The sequence below is a fragment of the Lepidochelys kempii genome, chromosome 3 (assembly GCF_965140285.1).
Source record: "Lepidochelys kempii isolate rLepKem1 chromosome 3, rLepKem1.hap1, whole genome shotgun sequence".
Classification (NCBI taxonomy): Eukaryota; Metazoa; Chordata; order Testudines; family Cheloniidae; genus Lepidochelys; species Lepidochelys kempii.
Window position 1 is genome coordinate 205,450,196 of NC_136382.1, and position 19,434 is coordinate 205,469,629.

Below are 19,434 nucleotides of genomic sequence, written 5' to 3' on the forward strand. Positions count from 1 at the left end.
GAACTTCTCCATCTTTGCTGTTTCTGAAGCTGGAAATCAAGTTTATATGGGAAAAATATGAGGCCTGCATAATCAGCACAAAAGCTGAAGGAGGAAAGACTCAGAGACCACCCTCAAAGGGCCTATGTCTTCACTGCAGAATTAGTTCAGGCTCTTACTTGGTGTTGCCTCTCTAACCCCTTTCCCGACCACACAGAAACTTCTCATACAAATTTAGTTATACTTTCAGTCTGACACAGCTGGGGATGTGAATTAAAGGCCGGGTTCCACTTTCACTTGGGTTGGCAACCAGCCCACTTTGAAGTGAGGACACAGGTAAACCACTTTTATGCAGACAGTTCTCCAATGCCTTCCCACATGCCCCCCATGTTCTCAAAAGGACAGACAAGTTCTCACACAATTCACTGGGAAATAATAAAAGAGCAGCTGACCTTACTGCAGCACAAAGAACCATGGGCAGTCAGTCACCAGCAGTTCTAGCCACACACATGGGTGAGCGTAGCACCAGTGAGGGTGCGGTATCTGGGGTATGGCTTTGAGGTGTGGCAACTCACGCATCGGCCAGGCTAAGCCAGCTGCTGATCACCTGGGCTAACTCTGCAGTGAAGAGCTGCTGAAGCTTTTCTTTATATATGAGGAAATATCCACAGTTACTGCAATGGGTTCTGTGCCAAGAGCACAACCTGCCCCAAATACCAGTGCATTATCCAAGTAATGGTATACCAGAGGACCCCCTCCTCCTCCGCAGCAGAATGGCCAGCTGATAAGTAGAATAATTCCAAACCTTGATTGTGCCATCATTCACTCATGACAAACAAAGCAGTTTCTTCCTTGTGATTGGCATCTGAGTTCAAAAACAGTGCAGCCTGCTTTAAAGTAGATCTATTTCCATTCACAGGAAATAATGTTGAGAATCTGAATTAGAGACATATTCTTTCTGACACAGGGATGAGGACAAAGCAGTTTTGATTTCTTTGCAGAAATATATATCAATTTTATTGAAACTTAAGGCCTACATTTGTAGCAGTAAGCTCTGATTTTCGATACATATTTTGAGACACCTATAGTCTGATTTTCAGAGGCGCAAAACATGCCCACAGCTCCATCTGAAGCCAGTGGTGTTACACCTCCAAAAATCCTGGCCCTTGGGTCTCAAGTTGGGTACCCAAAAATTGAGGCACCTAAAATTAGTGAATATTTCTAAAAATTTGGGCTGGATGCCAGATATTCCACTTACTTAAGGAGAAACATCAAGGGCTACTACCTGGGTACTACCTGGCTATAATATTAATTTGCAAGTTCAGTGCACTATGAATTATGCACACACTACGGAACAAGTTTTTAAACACGAAGACTCAAAGTCCATAGGTAAAAATGTGTACCCAGTAACAGAAGGCACAACCTGGGTACCTGCTCAGAAAAATGGTCATTTAGGAATCAATAATACAATTTAAAGGTCAAATAATCAAGTACTCAAAAATTCCAAAGGCTGAGCAACAGTGCTCCCTTGTGCATCTGCCTCAAGGCCCCCCAGCACCTCCACAGCATCAATGAACAGCTCTAGCTGAAATGGACACACTACTTGGCATTTATCCCCGAGACACTGCTCTGTTTCAGCAGCAGGAGATATCTCTCAGATCCACTGTGAGCTATTATCTGCAGTGTAACATGAATATTTTTCCCAGTGGGAAAAATTCTATCCCCCATATCAAATCATATAAATGATTAACCAACCTTTTAATTACCTGGAAGAGTTCTGCAATGTGTAACTGTGGACACTATAATGGGAAAAAAGATGCCTTCCTTCAACTTCACCATAACAAGATCCAGTGGCAGTTAATTAAGGCCTGTGTTATGCAGCAGGTCAGATTTCAGGGGTCAACAACCTTTGAGAAGTGGCATGCCAAGTCTTCATTAATTTAAGGTTTTGCGTGCCAGTAATAAATTTTACATTTACAGGAGCCCTCCGACAGAACCCCAGACTGGCAGCAGGTTGAGCAGTGCCGGCGACCAGGACCCCCGTTGCAGGGGCTGGCGGCAGGAACCCCAGACCGGCAGCGTGGGCAGAAGACAGAACCCCAGACCGGCAGCACGCTGAGCTGCTCAGCCCGCTGCCGGTCTGGGGTTCCATCTGCCAGCCCCTGCCAGCCAGGTTCCCGGCCGCCGGCCCCGCTCAGCCCGCTGCCAGCCCAGGGTTCCGTCCATCCAGGCCGACAGCGGGCTGAGCGGGGCCAGCGGCCAGGAACCTGGCCGTTAGCAGAGTGCCACTAAAAATCAGCTTGCGTGCTGCATTTGGCATGCATGCCACAGATTGCCAACCCGTTTGATTAGATGATCACAATAGTCCCATCTGGTGTGGTAACCTGCAACCATAGAGTTTTGAACATCAAAAGCTCTTTATTCTGCAGAGCAGTCAGACTGGCCACAAGACTTCCACCAGGAATATTCTCTCTCCACTGTTGCAGGGAATCAGTCTATCATTGTGACCTATGAAGATGAAGCTAGTATAGAAAGTGTCTGAAGCCCACCATACCAATAGTAGAAGACAAAAGATCACTATAAAATCTTACCACACCACTGATAGAGCAGTCATTCTGCTTAACAATATTCTCCCTCATGGCGGTCTGGAAACAGAACCAGCAAAAAAGGGTCATTGCCCTGACAGAATAAAGAAGACAATGGTCAGCCCATGACAAAGAAATAATATTTTCCTGCTCAGCTTTCAGGCTGGAGCCAAACACCAGGAGTGAACTATTGGCCTTATGAAGGCAATGGGAGTTTTGCCATTGATTTCAAAGGGGCCAGGATTTCACCCTGACTTGAGCGTGTCCAACACTATGAGTAAAGATGGCAACTGTCTACATGACATGTGATGGCAGACATAAAATTCTGAGATGATCCAGAACAAACATCATGTAAATGACATTGAAAGTTTTCATCAAGATAGTTGTGTAATAGCTAGGTGTATTTATAATGAGTTTCAGTGGAACTGAGAAACAGGGTTTGACTAACTCCCTGAAAAAAGCGACAGCATAACCTTTGATTTCTTGTGAATTACAGACACCCACACAGGGCTGTTATTCATCTGCCAATTGTGGCAAACATTCACAAAACAGAACTCCCTTTGGACTAGGTTGTTAAGGATTAGCCTAAGGGCTTGAGTGCCCCACAGTACCTGTTATTAAAGTTACAGCATATTTTCCATAAAAGCTTGCTTTTCACATTAAATAAGGAGTTAAGCAGAACATACCAGTAAGAGCTAATTTACTATGCAAACTCAGTACTGATCTTAGCAGGCAGTTATTACACTTAGACAGCTACAGTTTGTATTGTTCTTTTTCAAACCAGTAGCAACACCACCATCTTTCGTAGTGTTATTCTGTGGGAGCCAGCATATATGAATTAATATACAAAAGCACCACGTTGTGCATCAGATAAGGTTGCTCTGTACATAGCATATCTAACAGAAGGAAATAAGTTAAGACTATCAGAAATATATACCCCAACCTCCTCCACTCAAAGACACACCTCATCTTTAGCACAACCATCATATACCTCAGAATATTAATCAAGCCTCAGTCGGGATGCCAGCCTATCAGCAACCTTTCCCCAAACGGGCCACAATTCTCCACCCCCTCCAACCCCAAGTTCTGTGGTCTGAGGTCAGTCTTTATCGTTGGTGCAGTTGGGATTAGCTCCCTGGACTGTATAGAAGAGGGAGACTAGCAACTACAAGCTATACAAGGGTTTCACTCCCACCTCAATTATAATATAAAAATTTCATCTTTAGGTAGCAGTAAACAAAACTGGCTTTCATGCTTAGATCATAAGCCTCTTGGGGTGGGGACTGTCATTTTTTCTGTTTGTACAGTGCCAAACATAATGAGGTCCTGGTTTGTAAAGGGCTCCTAGGCATGACGGTAAAACAAATAATAATAGTGCTCATTTAAATCCAAGAACCAATGAAACCTGAATCAACTGAGCTTGCACCTGTTTGTGTCCATTCCCTATAAGGGCCCAATCTCTGCTCCCAGCACAGACCCAAAGCCATCCTCTCATTCCAGCCTTTCCTTTTCTGGCTCCAGGCTCAGACTGACGGGTAGGGGTTGCGATTCACCACCTCAAGTATTAGGGAGTAGCCGTGTTAGTCTGTACCCACAAAAACAACAAGGAGTCTGGTGGCACCTTAAGGACTAACAGATTTATTTGGGCATAAGCTTTCGTGGGTAAAACACCACTTCTTCAGATTCACCACCTGTGTCACTGCTCATGCCCTGTTCCCAGGATGGGGTGAGCTCTGTCCTGCTCCCCAAACTACCAAGCAGCTGAGCTGGGGCAAAGAAGGGCCGCCACACCACCACTCAGGGCAGAGTGCCTCAGCCCCTGCCCTGACACGCCGACATCCCCCACAGCCCTGACACACATCAACACCCCCGCAACCCTGACACCCCTAACATCCCCCCCTGGCCCCAGTGCCCCCCCACAGGTCAACAATCCCACAGCCCTAATACCCCCCATGTCGCCCCACAGCCCCTCCCTCAGCTCAAGATTTCCACAGCCCTGACACCCCCCACATCCCCCATGCCCCCCCTCAGGTCAACCCCCCCACAGCCCTGACACCCCCACATCTGCGCATGGCCCCGATGCCCTCCCCATGGCCCCTCCCTCAGGCCAACATCCCCCCACGGTCCCGCTCTCATCTAAACACCCCCAAAGCCTTGACACCCCCACAACCCTCATGGCCCCGATGTCCCCACAGCCCCTCCCTCACATCAACCCCCCCACACACACACTCACACTCACACTCACACTCACTCAACCCCCCCCCATCAACACCCCCAGGCCCCGCCCCGTCTCTCTGTGACGCGCTACCCACGCACGAGGGTGCAACCGCTATAACGGCCCGCCCCGCCTAACCCCTCCCCCGCCCCAACTACAGCTCCCAGGGTGCCCCGCGCGCGCGGCCGCGCCCCGTCCCGGCAGCCCCCGCGCCGCCGCCGCCGCCGGGATTTGAAGATGAAGTGCCCCGCGGCCGCCGCGCTCCTGCCCGCCGAGTGGCAGCTCTACCTGAGCGAGGCCCGCCTGGCCACCTACCGCAGCTGGCCCTTCACCGAGGGCTGCGCCTGCACCCCGGAGCGGGTGAGGCTGGGAGCCGGGGCCCTCCCTCCCCCACGCCCGCCGCGCTGCGAGCGGCCCGTTCCCCGGCCCCAGGCTCCCCGCGGCTGCGGGCGGGGATCTCCGGCCTCTCCCGCGGGCCCCTGCTGTGCCCGCCGCCAGCCCCCGCGGGGCGGTCGGTCCCACCTGTCGGGAAGGAGCGCGGTGGTCTTGCTGATCCGGCTTTCTCCTCTCTCTCCCCCCCCCACCCAGATGGCAGAAGCCGGATTCGTCCACTGCCCCAGCGAGAATGGGCCTGATGTGGTTCAGTGCTTCTTCTGCTTCAAGGAGCTGGAAGGCTGGGAGCCTGAGGATGACCCCATGTAAGTATCCCCGTCCACGGGGGCCACCATCGCCCGGCGCCCTGCCCACAGAGAGAAGCTGCCCGTAACAGGGGAGACGAGACCCCTGCAAACCAGGGTGCCGAAAGGTCCCATGGCAGCCTTCATTTTCTTGGCCATGTGGCACGTTGTCTAATTACACATCACTGAAGCTACCCAGCGTCTGCCTCTTGGGTGGAGTTGTCTCCTGATTATTGCAGGACTACAGGCTTATGTACTGGGTTTATGCTCCTCAGAGGAGAACAGGGCGCCTCTGCTGCCCCAGGCCTGCTTTGGTAGCTGGGCCCAACGTTCTCCTAAGTATCACAAGGAAAACGAATGTCCTGTGTGTGTCCTCAGTAAGTAACTTGAATTTTTACTCAGGAGTGGAGCCAGTCTATTGGACCTCCATAGAAGGAGTTCCACTGTAGGAACCCACAGTAGCTTTCCCCCTCTGGGGGCGTGTGAAAGTCACAAACACAGAGGTCCGCTAAATATGGGAGTGAAGCCAGAGTACCATACTATGCAAGACAGGTTTCAGAATAACAGCCGTGTTGGTCTGTATTCGCAAAAAGAAAAGGAGGACTTGTGGCACCTTAGAGACTAACCAATTTATTTGTGCAAGACAACACATCACTGAGCAACAACTGGAACACTCCTGTCTTTAGCCTCCTCTAGGACCTTGTTCTTCACTCATGCCAAGTGAGACATGGTTACATTCTACTTTTCTTAACTAATAGCAATCAGAACAGAGGACTAGGATCCTTTAAATAGTTCCCTGAACCCACAGCCCAGTTGCTACTATGGGTTTGGGACTGAGCCCTGAGGAGACTGAAGGGGCTGAGAGTGAGGAAAGTACTTTAGGATTGAAATGCCAGCTGAACCTCAATGGTGGAGTGTTTTAGCAAAATACCAGTAACTTGGTATCTTCTCAGTATTGCAGGGAGTGACTCACTTGTGGCTCTGTGACTAGTGGACATATGGTAGAGCAGAGGTTCTCAAACTTTTTGTTGACAGACCCCTTTTCAAATGTAATGTTAATCACAAACTCCCAACTGATGAACTGATTGACAAAAGTATGTATACTTCATATAAACATGTACTGTTAGTAATGTTTTAAGAAAAAGAGTGTAAGAGATACCTGTGAGATGGGTGTGTCTGCTTCTTTCTGCAGCCTCTATCCAGAGGCAATGGATGTGTGTGTGCACGCAGATGTGCCCTGCCAGATTTCTGTCTTCCTTTTGGCCCTGCTACCTGAAGAGCTGATGTAGCAGGGCCGAACAGTGGTGTCTCTCCTTGGCTAGCTGCTGCCTGCTCATGCAGTCAGTGGTTGTGAGGCAACTCCTTCTGATGGCAGGGGGAGATCTCTCTTCTGCAGTGACACACTGCAATTTTTAGTTGCGTGACAGGTGAGGTGGAGGTGGCACTGCCTCCCTGGGCCCATGAACATTTTGATGGCTCCCCCTGCCATCAGAAGGGGTTGCCCCACACCATTGACTCCACAAGCAGGACCCCACATGGCCCCCCGGATGTCGCCTCTGCTCGTAACATTTTGTGGAGCCCATGTGCAGTCTCTAAGGACCCCAATTTGAGAACTCTTGTGGTGGAGGATGGGGTGAAAGCAAGTAACTATTTGTGCCTTTAACATGAGCCTGGTCTCCCTTTCCTAGGGATGAGCACAGGAAACACTCCTCTGGCTGCGCTTTTCTCTCCCTCCGTAAGAACCCTGTTGACCTGACACTTCAGGAGTTCCTGAAACTGGACAAGGAACGAACAAGAAACGTGATTGTACGTACAGCTCAGAATTGGGGTGTGTGTGTTAGGCCTCTATTCCAAAAGGCTAAGGTAGCCTCCAGTCCTAGGACCTGTTGGGTCAGCCAGCATGTCAACTTGAAGTTCCCTCCCTTTGCCCTGGGGGGAGTGCTGAGCTGCAGTACCTTGTCCTTTTCCACCAAGCTGAGTGTGATACTGCCTGTACTAAGCTGAAGGAATTTTATTTTTGATCTTTCCAGAAAAAGCAAATCTCTCAGAAAGTGACGGAGTTTAAGGAAGAATCAGAGCGTGCACGTCGTGATATTGAGAAGCTGGTCTCCTAGGCCCCTGCGACTTGCCTGTGTGCAGTGTTTGACTTGTATATATGTTCTCTAGAGTTGCCTCTTTGTGCCTGCGTGGTGGTCGTAGCTCACGTCCCTTTCATGCAAGGATCAAAGGGATGTATACTTAAAAACAAAGGGGGAGATTTTCAAAATCATCTAAGGCATTTAGGACTGCAACTACCATTGACGTTTGTGTTCCTAAATCTCTTACATGACTCTGCAAACCTCCTTTGAAATTATTTTGTCTCATGTTGACACATAAATAAATGTCTCAAGGAAACAACGCACAATGATTTATTTAACTGCTCAAACTGAGTATTCTCTAGTGAAGTGTATCAATCTCTCCTATTAGAATAGTTCACATACATTCTTTTTATTTTAAAATGTAAGTTAATCACAGTAACTGCTGTCTTAAGGGCACCACTGCGAAAGTGGTGAATGATCCATTTAAGATTAGGGTGCTGTTGGAAATATCTTAAAGGCACAATTACTCTCCTTGGGCTCAATCCTGTAGTTCTTACAAGTATAAGAAGATTACTTATGATTTTGATATCAAAAGGTGTCAGCTACTTGCTTGATTCAAAGTCCCTTAGTCAGTTTAAAAAAAAAAATGCATCGCCAAGGTGTGCTGTCTTTTAAAAACCAAAAAAACCCACTTTCTTCCTCACATACACACAGCATCCAGCTCTGCCTTGGATAAGAGAGCTCCAATCAAGCCATGGCCAGACTGATATTCTTGGGCTTGGTCAGTTTGTCCAGCATTCCCTGTCCAAGTTTACTAGCAAACAATGAAATTATTTCTTCATTCCCAGTCTTCAGGGCCAAGTCATATGCTGATAAGCCTTTTCCATTCTTCTTTTTAATGTTTGCATTACAGCTGTAAATAAAGAACAGGCTGCTTAAGCTAATTTAGAAAAGGAATCTGTTTCAATTCACTACAACTCAAAAGTAAATCACAGAGTCAGATTCTGATGCTTACTCGTGTTACAATGTAAGTGATGATATCTGAGTTTGGCCCTGGGTCCTGTTGTACATGTACAGCACAATATTAAGTTGTGGGCACTCAGCTCCTTGCTGGATGAAGCCCATACCTGTTACTGATTACAAGTAGCCCAGAGTTGCACTGGATGCCACAACAGCAGAACTTACCCTAACAAGACTTTGATGCATTTCTTTCCCTCTAATCCAAGCAAAGCTGCCTCATGAAGAGCAGTGGTGTTATGCCTGTATAGGTGGAAAACAGGGTGTACTCAAATAATTTATATTATTTAAAAAGAAAGTCATGACTTTATTTAAAGGAATGTTTTATCTCTACTAGTATATCAACTGCCTCAAACTAGGTGGGAAAATCAAGGACCAACAAATGTAGTCTCCGGTGAGGTGGCTATCTTCTCCTTTTTGATAGGGAGAAATGGTGTAGGAGAGGAGAAGACTGGGGGGTGGTAGTGGGGGAACAAGGAAGGTACCAGTGACAGGAAGATTGAGGGGAAGGGTTTAGGAGAAGGATTGAGGTTTTGTAGAGCTAAAATATGGGGCCACATTTTTAAAGCTGGCCAATTAAAGTGAAGCAATAAAAGGGGTAATTGTCTGTTGATTGACCTGTTTGCAGCTGTGGGTGTGTGTGTGTTTGGTTTTGAAAATTTGATTCATGGTCACTTTAGGAGATTTTAGTCCCTTTTGGTGAAATATAAGTCTCAAGTCCCCCTGCTGGTCAAACTCTATAGAGGATTCTTGTTAGAAATTGCTCACTTACGGTCCTGACTGCTGGTCAATATCAGCACCTTTCTGGACAAGAACTGGAACCACTTCATCATGTCTGTTTAGGACAGCAACTGTTAAAGCAGGTCGGTCTTCACTGTTGGTGCAGTTTGGGTCAGCTCCCTGGAATGTGCAGAAAAGGACTAGCTTATTACAAGCTATACATGTTTCAACTCGCCTCCCCGATTTAATATAACAAATTCAGCTTTAGTTGTCACATGTACTGTCACAGTCTCTCTCAAATCTGCTTTAACATTCAAAACACTAAAGAAACAGCCAAACCTGGAAAATTCAACTTTCATGTATTTGTCTTTTTTCGGTCAAGCCCTTGTAGTTGTGCCTAGCACAAAACCAGAGTAATCACATGGGAGGGAGAGAGGGTCAAAGGCTTCCCCACCTATTTGGAGGAGAGACATTGCAGCTGCTTTGTGGCCACAACTCCAGGCAGAGGTGGCGGTAGTGTTGTGATGATGGATTTGGCCAATGGAGGACTCCCCAACCTGCTTGCACCTCAGAGCTCTCGCTCTTCTTGCATTCTACTGTGCAGTATATCACCATGCAGTTAAGGTGTATGCCCCCACTTTAGGGCAGGCTTGTGGCAGTTCTTCTAAGGATTTGACCTTAACCCATAAAATGGTTACAGAAAAGGTTACTTTTTTCCTTACTACCATGCTGTTGGTGGAAGCGGGGCAAACTTCTCATGTATCTGTTCATTATCAATTTTGGAAGAATCATAGAATATCAGGGATGGAAGAGACCTCAGGAGGTCATCTAGTCCAACCCCCTGCTCAAAGCAGGACCAATCCCCAATTTTTGCCCCAGATCCCTAAATGGCCCCCTCAAGGATTGAACTAGGATATATGCAAATAGATTTTCCTGTTTCTTTTTATTTAAACTTCATTTTCTTTAATACTGGGGGCAGCAAGGCCCAGAGCCTCAAAAATATTTAGGGCTGGTCTACAGTACACAGTTAGGCTGACTTAACTACATCGTTCAGGGCTGTGTAAAACATCATGCCATGTGTAATGTAATTAAGCTGCTCTAAACCCCAGTGTATCACTGCTTGGATGATGGAAGAATTAATCTGTCGTCTTAGCGACAGCGTCCTGGAGAGGTGGATTCACTACACTGACAGAAGAACCCCTTCCGTGGCTGTCGTAAGTGCCTATGCTACAGTGGCACAGCTGCTGTAGCATTTCTAGTGTAGAGGTTCCCTTAGGCTCCTAATTTCCATTGAAATCAGTGGAAGTTAGAAGCCTAAGTACTTTTGAGGATCTAGGCCTAAAAGCTCTACTGCAGCGATTGCCCTGGGAACAATCGTGTTGGGTTATGTTTATTATTTTTCTTATTAAAAGTCATGAAGGCAGGACTAAAGTTTTAAAAAAGAGTAATTTCTAGTTCAGGTTTTCAAGACACAGATCCAGGCCCATTTACTTCATGAACTTACTTCATCAAGCAATTGTTCTACCAATGAAATTTTTCCTTCCCCTTCTGGACCCACTTCTTTCAGGAGCTGTCTAGCCTCAGGCTGTGAAAATACAGAAATCAACAACACTCGATAACATTTCACAGAGTAGAAATATGATCATAGGGAACTCACACTGGCAGAGTAGCGTAAATGTAGCTGAGGGCAGAATTTGGTCTTATGTATGTTAGGTATTTGAACTTCACTAATCCACACACAATTTCTACAAAAAAAGGCTGTCTCGCCCTACTTCTGAGCAAATATTGAACAGCAGGATGCTATCGTCAACGGTCATATTACTAAGGTCCCAATCCTGTAATCACTTATACACGAGCTTAACATTACTACCATGAGTAGTCCTATTGAAATAAAATAAAACACAAGATAATAAGGTTAAGCACATACATATCTTTGACAATTCAGGGCCTTCGACTTCCTGTTTTTACAAAATACACTGCATAATATTTACTAGCATACTATGAAGTTTTATCAAATAAAACTAAACTCCAATTGCCAAAGCACTTTAACAAAATACACTTTGTGATTTGCTAGCCTTGCTTTTTAATTGTGTTTGTTCACTTAAGCCAAACTCCAGCATCCAGCCTGAAAATCTGGGCTGCACATGGGTGACACGAGGACAGAAAGAGGTGGGAAATCCTACTAGGCCTCAGAGTCACTCTATGGCATGCAAACTCGAGCCAATGGCGGGATTAGCCTATACAAACATTTTCACCCCACAGTTCCCTAGATCTATGGCCCAGTGGCTTTCGGCTGAGCCTAAATATGTGCTAAGCCCAGGAGAGACTATAAAATAGCAAGGAGTGAGGGAAGCACTTCAGCATGTAAAACGCATACAGTGGCCCCATCACATTGCCACACAGAGGTTCTTGTGAAGTATGGCTTGCAGAAATGTGATCTTTTATTTGGGGTGTAATTCACTGGAAGTGTTTTTATTTTTGCACTGAAAATCAGTTATCTGTTTTTTTGTTTCTTTATTTTTTTAAAAGCCCTGAATTCAGGTACTCATGTTATATTTCTTACAATGTAACATAGCAAGTCTCCTCTTGTCCCCACTGGATAAATGATGTAACCACGTCCATGGTAGGTTGCCTTTAAAGGTTTCCATAACACATTTTCTGTAGCATTAACACTCCCAATTAGTAACAGTGGCAAAGATTCTGGACCTGATCCTGTTCTAATGGGAGTGCTACCATTCACTTCAAAGGGAGAAGAATGGGTCCAAAATACTTTAATTAAGCTACTTGCATACTGTCCAGACAGTAATGCTTTCGTTAAAAAATTAAAGCTATCTAGTTAAAAAAAAACTTTTCCAGGGAGTAGGGGAAAATTTGGTTAAATCCAACTTCTACAAAAATATACACATGCCAACCAACCATGCCTATTTAGAAAGAGAGCCATTTTTTAAACCAAATTTGACTATGTTCCACCTTTCCCTTCCAAAATGTTCTCCTAGACCAATGCATTTAGAAGGTGTTAAAAAATAAAGCAGCCCAGTTTTTCCATTGGATGTGTCGATTAGCATTAGCACTTTGGCAGTCCCACTATCCTTCCTACACTCACAGATTGTACATATACATACAGATAACTTATCTTCTTTTTCTAACAATTTTCTTGTCTTCTTTGTTCTTTTTACTTTTTCTCTGGGGCTTGTGATGCTGTGACCCTCTTCACACACTAAAATGGGAGAATCCAGAGTTAAAACTAAAAGTCATATTAGTGGTGTAGCAAGAACTCAGGAGCCATATGTGGTACATACATTCATACATTGTTGTAGCAGCGTGAAATCAACCCCTATCCAGAGCACCAGCATGAAGCCTACACCCCATTTAAGTGGCCCCTTGTACTGGCCATTTGCACTGGAAATGAACTTCAATTGGAGTGTTTCGGATTTGAATAGCATTGAAAATGGGTTAACTCTACAGACCATGCCACATCCCAAATCTCAAGTGACTTGGTATACAACAGCTCTAATAAGGAAAACTGACAGGAATGTGTAAATGCAGTGTTGTTGTAATCGTGTTGGTCCCAGGATATTAGAGAGACAAGGTGGGTGAGGTAACATCTTTTACTAGACCAACTTCTGTCGCTGAGAGAGAAGCTTTCGAGTTTACACAGAGCTCTTCTTCAGGTGCACGCTTGAAAGCTTGTCTCTCCTACCAACAGAAGCTGGTCCAATAAATTATATTACCTCACCCATCTTGTCTCTCTAGGTATATATAAAAGCATTCAGAAATAAATAAGGCACCATGATAATTCACATGCATGTGCATTCATAAGAGCAGTGTTGATAGTAAATGGCAATAAAGCCAGAGTCCAATAACAGGTGGTCTGATTTTCACGTATTGAGCGTTCACACCTCCTACTGAAACCCATGGGTGGTACGAGTGCTCAGCACCTTGGAAAACTGAGCCCTAGGATTATACATGTAATCATTTCTGTTTCATTTGTCAAATGTAGCAAAACCAAAACCCTGCAAACAACAGCTCAAAAACCTAGAAGTTGTGGCCTTCAGATATTAAACAAACACCTGTCAGGGATGGTCTAGGTATACTTAGTCCTGCCTCAGTGCAGGGGCTGGGACTTGATGACCACTTGAGGTCCCTTCCAGCCCTCCATTTCTCTGATTCTATTACTGCTTGATTAGAGCCATACAGTGTCACTGGGCACGGATTTTACAACTAGGATTCAAAACCCTGAGCTTCAGCTGCACTTACATGAGCTTTTCAGCTATTCTCTGACGATGTAATTCAGTGTCTGTGAGCACTCAACACAGCCTGCACAATGCCTATAAACCACTTAGGCCCAGATCCACAAAGATACTGAAGCACCTAAACCCCAGACTTGTTTGGTGCCGATGTTTCACCCTCTGGGCATGCACACTGCTGCATCCTGTTAGGTGTTCAGACTCCTGTCTCTCCACTTAAGCCCTAGAGTGAGTCACAAGATAGGGGTATGGACGCCTGACCTGCATGCAGGGCTCAATCCAGTAGGCATACTCGGAGGCCCCTGACTGGATCAGGTCCCATTCAAAAACTAGGGTGGGTGGGAGCGGTGCCTGCCTTATAACTTTTAGTCCAGCGGTCAAAGAGCTTGCCTGGGATGGGGGAAAGAGGATTTGAACAAAGATCTCCCACCTCTCAGGAGAGTGCGCTAACCACTGAGCTGTGGCTATTCTGAGGAGGGTAGGGTCCCTCAGTCTGTCCTGCTGAAGCGCTTCCTCTGTGAATAAATAATGAAAGAGTGAGTGGAGCACGGAGGCTGGACTCTGGGTAACACACCTCCCAGGTGGATGCCCTAACCACTGGACCACAGAGTCATTCCCTCTGTGGCCCAGTGGCTATTTAAGTATTTATCCACAGTGGAACAGCTCCAACGTGAGAGCTCAGGGATTATAGCATTCCTGTGAGAGGCGGGAATTGAACCTGGGTCTCCCACATCTCACCGGAGTGCTCTAATCATTAGGATAAAAGTTATACGGTGGGTACCAGCAGCACCACCTCCTTCTCCAGCTATTTTGTGTGGAGAAAGGCAGGCCTAACTCATTCTCTCAAGAAACGCTTCAGGAGCCTAAGCCACCTGACTCCAGGAGAGAGGTTCCTGGTCGTGCACCACTAAGTAAACACAGGCGCTTCTCTGCAGCCCAGATTTAGGTGCCTACATCTTTGAGAGGGATGGAATTTAGCACAGCCCCCTCTCGTTGGCATCTCCCATTGGCTCCCTGCTTCATGCTGGATTTTGTGGATTGCATTCTAAGACACTGCTCTCTTCCCATTCCTAGGCACCTAAGTAGGCTTTAGGGAGTCCGTTGTTGTTCTTTTGATTTTTTCTAGGCACCTAAGAAGTAGGTGCCGCAATGCTTAAGTCCCTCTGTGCATCCCACCTCTAAATCCCACTTACACCCTATTTTGAGGTTTTAAATGTTGCAGGCTGTCTGCACAGTGATAAATTTCCCTGTTTGAGCATCTAATATGTTATTCATAGGAGACAGATTCCTATTCTTGACTGCTGTAGTTAGGTCAGATTATAAAGATATAGGAAAACTCACCCAAACTAGCCTGACTATCATACCATCCATCTCTGCCTTCTGTCACAGTGCTCAGATAATGATTGTCAAACTTCATTGGTTTACCAGTGAGAATATCCTGGGGAATCATAACATGTGGACATTTAATCAGATGATCACATAATTCAGTAATATCCTCAGTAGCATGAAATGGGAGGAAGTTATATATGAGAAAAGATATACAGCTATTTAAACTCTTCAATCTTAGTTAATCCTGTTTCAACACAGGCAAAGGAAACAAGTTTTTAAAGCACCTCACTATTCAAGACTTGTTTTAATGCAAAAATTTGATCACCACCTCAATATTGTGAAATGAAGACACACATCCAAGGAAAACCATTATATATATATATCGATTAAGAAAACCTCTTAACATATTGCTTGTCAAATAAGATACAGCACTAAGAAGCCAAATGATACACCTTCTGAAACACCTTTCATCAGGGTGCCCTCCAAAAGACATAATCTCTGAGTTGAGCTGGATTCCTTGGAAGGATTGGGAATGTGGGTAAACAAGGTAATATTGCAGGAACACGCAGAGCCGCAGAGCAAAATTAGAAAAAGCTCTGGCATGTGCTGCCTCTGACCTGTATTTGGAATTAGAAAACCTGTGCCACAAGACAACCAGTTGCAGTCTGGAGAGTAGGAAGATTTGAGAGCAGGAGGAAAGTGGTATTAAGGCTATTAAAAATCTTCTCAGTTGAAAGAAGAATGTTAATATGAATAGCATACTTTATAAGATGCCTTGGCAATGAATACAAGATAACAGCAACATGACCATGAAGTCTGGTTTGATCAATAGGGATTCCTGTTTACTTAGCTCAAACAGAAAAAGAAAAGACTTTCACTTTAGAAAGGAATAACACCCTCCCAACAAGAGACGTTCTGGAATAGGGTTAGAGATACATATTAGTGCTGAGCTGTCAAACAATGGCTATTGGCTCAGTAGGTCAACTTCTCCAATGATTAGCCTAGTCCCCTAAACTGACCTTGTTTATGGAAAGAGTATAATTTAATCTGAGACTGACTTCATAACCATCCTCATGGACTGTAGCAGAAATAATCTATAAGGAAAAAAGCACAAGTTAGCATCTCTTCTTATAAAAGTACAGGAAGACAGTTTCAGTAATGCTAAGTAGTCCTGATGTGGGCTGAAAGTATTTATCAACTGAACCAGTACATTCATAAATAAATAATACAGTAATAATAATAATTAATAATTCACACTTTACTTCTTTACAGCACTGTACGCACATTAACTAATAATCTTTCCACTGTAACTGAGTGAAGGGGTAAGAATTTATAACAGGTGATATTTTGAGATAAGTAGAGAAACCTGAATGACTGAAAATGCCAAATGTCTAAAAATGATATTAATGATTCCTCACACTCTTATCCCAAAATGTTGTACATGCCATGAAACAGATTCACACCCAGGGCTGCAGAGGGATGGCATTTACACACACACACCCTGCACCCAGAGGGGCAGCTATTGGCAAATACTACGGTGCACAGTGCTCCATAAATACAGTAGATGCAACGGATATGATAAATAGAGATGCTTTACCATGAAGGAGGGCTGGTGCTAAGTAAGCATATTTCTCAGCTGACCTGGCCTCTCTCCCACTTACTTTTGGGCTGCACCATATGGCTACAGAGCCGCAGTGGAGCATGAGTTATGGGCAGCTTGTGCCACCCTGCTCCAGGAAGACTTATCACCGTCGGACAATTGCCACCTGGGTTGTGCCAGTTTGCGCCAGCACATGAGCAGAGTGCTGTATATACAGGGGGGCTAACGTCACCCGCTACTGAAATGCAGCCTGCTGTGGAGAGGAAACGGCACCATTCTGTGGCAGCCACACCATATAAACACTCTATGAAAGTGATTTCAAGAGGAGAAATGGTGTTATTTATAAAATTGAGACTTTAGACAAGTGGCACATAGCTGGTTGGCTTATGAAAGCTGATAAGATTACAATGCAGGTTGGCATCACTACAGGCTAAGAACTTTATCTATATCTCTAGATATATTCTTCATGAAACATGAAAAAGCATTAATAAAGACCAAATATTGGCATTTGCCTTGAATCAACACTGATACTTTTCTTGGCAGAGGTTTCATTACAGTAGGATGATAGAGGCCTAGAAATTGCAGGAAATATCCCTCCTGGAGATGTTTTCCATATCTCTCCAAACTGCATATGCCTGAACCTTCTCTCAAAGAAAACAAATGGCAGTGGGCCTGATTCTCATTTCACTAAAGTCACTTTACACCTTCTGGCAGTGTAAAAAGGCTTTAAAATAGACACCACTCACATGCAGGACCCTGCGCAATGTCAGAGAGGTAATAAGGACGTGATGGGATGCCACACCTCCAAAGAGTGGCATATGGCTACGCCATTCCTGCTGCCAGCCACCTGCATTTTCAACTGTTTCTGTTTGGTATGATTTTTGCATTTGTGCCATTGAGAGCAGTCACAGCACGTAGAAGGAACCTCAAATTTCCATCTCCCCAGTATGACCATTTTAGCCATCAATACAGCCCCAGCTAACCATTTTTTAGTGTTGGCTGGTGACATTAAGTCAGCTAATATCCCTAATATGCACAAGCCAAGTGCCTGAGGTAAAAACACATTGTTCCAATAATGGCATAGTTTGTGGCAGAAATAAAGTGTATGACACAAAGTGACCTGCTGCTGTCTACTGGGGAAATTCATCCCTGTGCAGAGGGCCAGCCCAAGGCAAATGCACTACTTATAAGTAGGACTTAAATAGTGCATTGGCCTTGTGCTGACCGAAGGCACAGGGGTGAACATCTGCTCTGGGCTATAATAAAATCAGTTGAATAACACCTCTGCTCTGATAGGTCAGCAAGGCCTTTAAGGTTGTTGTGACCATCTCCCCTAACTTCAGGGGTGGTTCCAAAGAGAATATGTGAGAGAAGGAAGGAAATTATAACTAGAGAGAAAGCAGAAAGAGCTCAACAGCAAACTAAGAAGAAAAAAACGCAATAGAATGAAAGAAGTGAGAAAGAGAGAACAAAATGGGATTAGAAAGAGCAAGCAGGAAAAAAAGTAGGACAGAAATAAAACACAGGTAGATGAATCAAGACAATAATTGGCACAGTTATTTAGGCCAGGTCTATACTACAGACTTCTGCTGCGTAGCTATGTCCGTCAGGGCAGGAAGAGGTGTCTGATCCCTGAACAACACAGCTATGCCAGCAGAACCCCCTAAGGTAGATGTAGCTCCACTAGCAAGGCTGCACTTTAACCGGCGTGGCTTGTTTCATTCATGGGGGTGGTTTTACTATACCCGTACAAAGCGCTGCTTTGTTGGTATGGCTGCATCCACACTAGGAGCACTGTGCTGGTATAGTGCCCTGGTATTCCTATACTGGTAAAGCGCTCCTAGTGTAGACATGGCCTAAGGGGCTAATTTTCTAGAAAATAAAAAAGTATTTTGATAAGATTTATTTGCTCTTCAATTGTTCAATCACAAGAAAAATGTTAGGTGCACAAGCTATTTCTTACCTTTCCCATTCGAGGTTCTCCAATCAAAGCCCTGAACTCTGGGTTGTTCTGAGCATAGCTTCTAAGGTGAGCGCAGACATGATCTAACTGTTTTCTCCAGTACCCTAAAAAGTAGGAGTTATGAAAATACCCTGTAATTGTCATCAATAACGCTTCCACTGATGTGGTGGAGTAAGTAAAGAATTGTAGATTTTGACCAGGACAAAGAACACTGCGTTTTTCTGTAGCAAATCCAGTTTACCACGGAGGAGGAAGAGAAGCAAGCTGCACCCCATAAAGGGGTGAAATAATACTCTTCCTCTCAGATCAAAAGTGGAGCACTGAGTCATTCCTTCCCAGTGCTCCTCTTGGGATGGAAAAGCTATGTGCTGGCCCATATTCAGTGTTGAGTCTAAAGACTCACGTTAGCCCTGTGTGACAGAGAATGTAAAACAATTTTAGGGGAAAAAAAGTTTGCATTAGTGCAATATTAAGCCGGAGTTATCAGGCATGACTGAACTGATTTTCAGGAAATTTGGCTTGCTTTGTAGATCTCACAGAGAGTAAAAATGAAGCCAGGTCTGAAAACTGCATACACTGTAACAGCGTATAAGGGTTTCCAGTTTGTATTATAAACTGTATTATTGGACAAATACTTTATAATTTCCTAAAGACAAAGTATATTTTAAGGCATAGACAGAAGGAAGTACAGATAAGGATGAGTTTTGACATGCAATTTGTTGGGAATGGGAGGAGTTCTAACAAATCAATATTGGCTCATTAACTCCAGATGAACTGTCTCTGTATTTCCTTCCATAGGGGCCCCTCCACTTGAAATGGACTGAGCTGATACAACTGACAATTGCCTTCTCATCTTTCAGAGCCTTTTTCCAGACCCACTTCTGAGACATCACCTACGAGACATTAGCCAATTGCTAGGTAGCATCTAGGGGGTAACTGGAGACAGTTTATGCATATAGTGTGGAGCTGCCATCCTAACACTGATCTCTCTGCTTGTATATTGCAGGGGTGGCCAACCTGGGGC

At 45.0% G+C, this 19,434-nt stretch overlaps 2 protein-coding genes across 9 annotated transcripts in view; one reads left to right on the forward strand and one right to left on the reverse strand.

Annotated features, from left to right (window-relative positions):
* The first annotated feature begins 4,962 nt into the window (after positions 1–4,962).
* LOC140909741 (baculoviral IAP repeat-containing protein 5) lies at positions 4,963–8,526 on the forward strand. The gene is made up of 4 exons (XM_073339755.2): positions 4,963–5,139; positions 5,368–5,477; positions 7,145–7,262; positions 7,487–8,526. Exons 1-4 carry the CDS (start codon positions 5,017–5,019, stop codon positions 7,568–7,570), a joined length of 435 nt encoding a protein of 144 aa, XP_073195856.1. The 5' UTR covers positions 4,963–5,016; the 3' UTR covers positions 7,571–8,526.
* DZANK1 (double zinc ribbon and ankyrin repeat domains 1) overlaps positions 7,849–19,434 on the reverse strand; it is a 33,840-nt gene continuing 22,254 nt past the window's right edge. For 6 of the 8 annotated variants that reach the window (XM_078852363.1, XM_078852362.1, XM_078852364.1 and 3 more), the window contains 8 exons: positions 18,411–18,514; positions 15,867–15,941; positions 14,860–14,956; positions 12,394–12,488; positions 10,776–10,856; positions 9,324–9,451; positions 8,720–8,794; positions 7,849–8,447 (listed from right to left, as the gene is read on the reverse strand). In XM_078852363.1, the coding sequence (XP_078708489.1) occupies positions 8,282–8,447; positions 8,720–8,794; positions 9,324–9,451; positions 10,776–10,856; positions 12,394–12,488; positions 14,860–14,956; positions 15,867–15,941; positions 18,411–18,514 (821 nt within the window). In that variant the 3' untranslated portion in view covers positions 7,849–8,281. Of the gene's footprint in view, positions 8,448–8,719; positions 8,795–9,323; positions 9,452–10,775; positions 10,857–12,393; positions 12,489–13,948; positions 14,034–14,859; positions 14,957–15,866; positions 15,942–18,410; positions 18,515–19,434 lie in introns of those variants that run through there. The other 2 variants (XM_078852366.1, XM_078852367.1) reach the window with 2 other exon arrangements.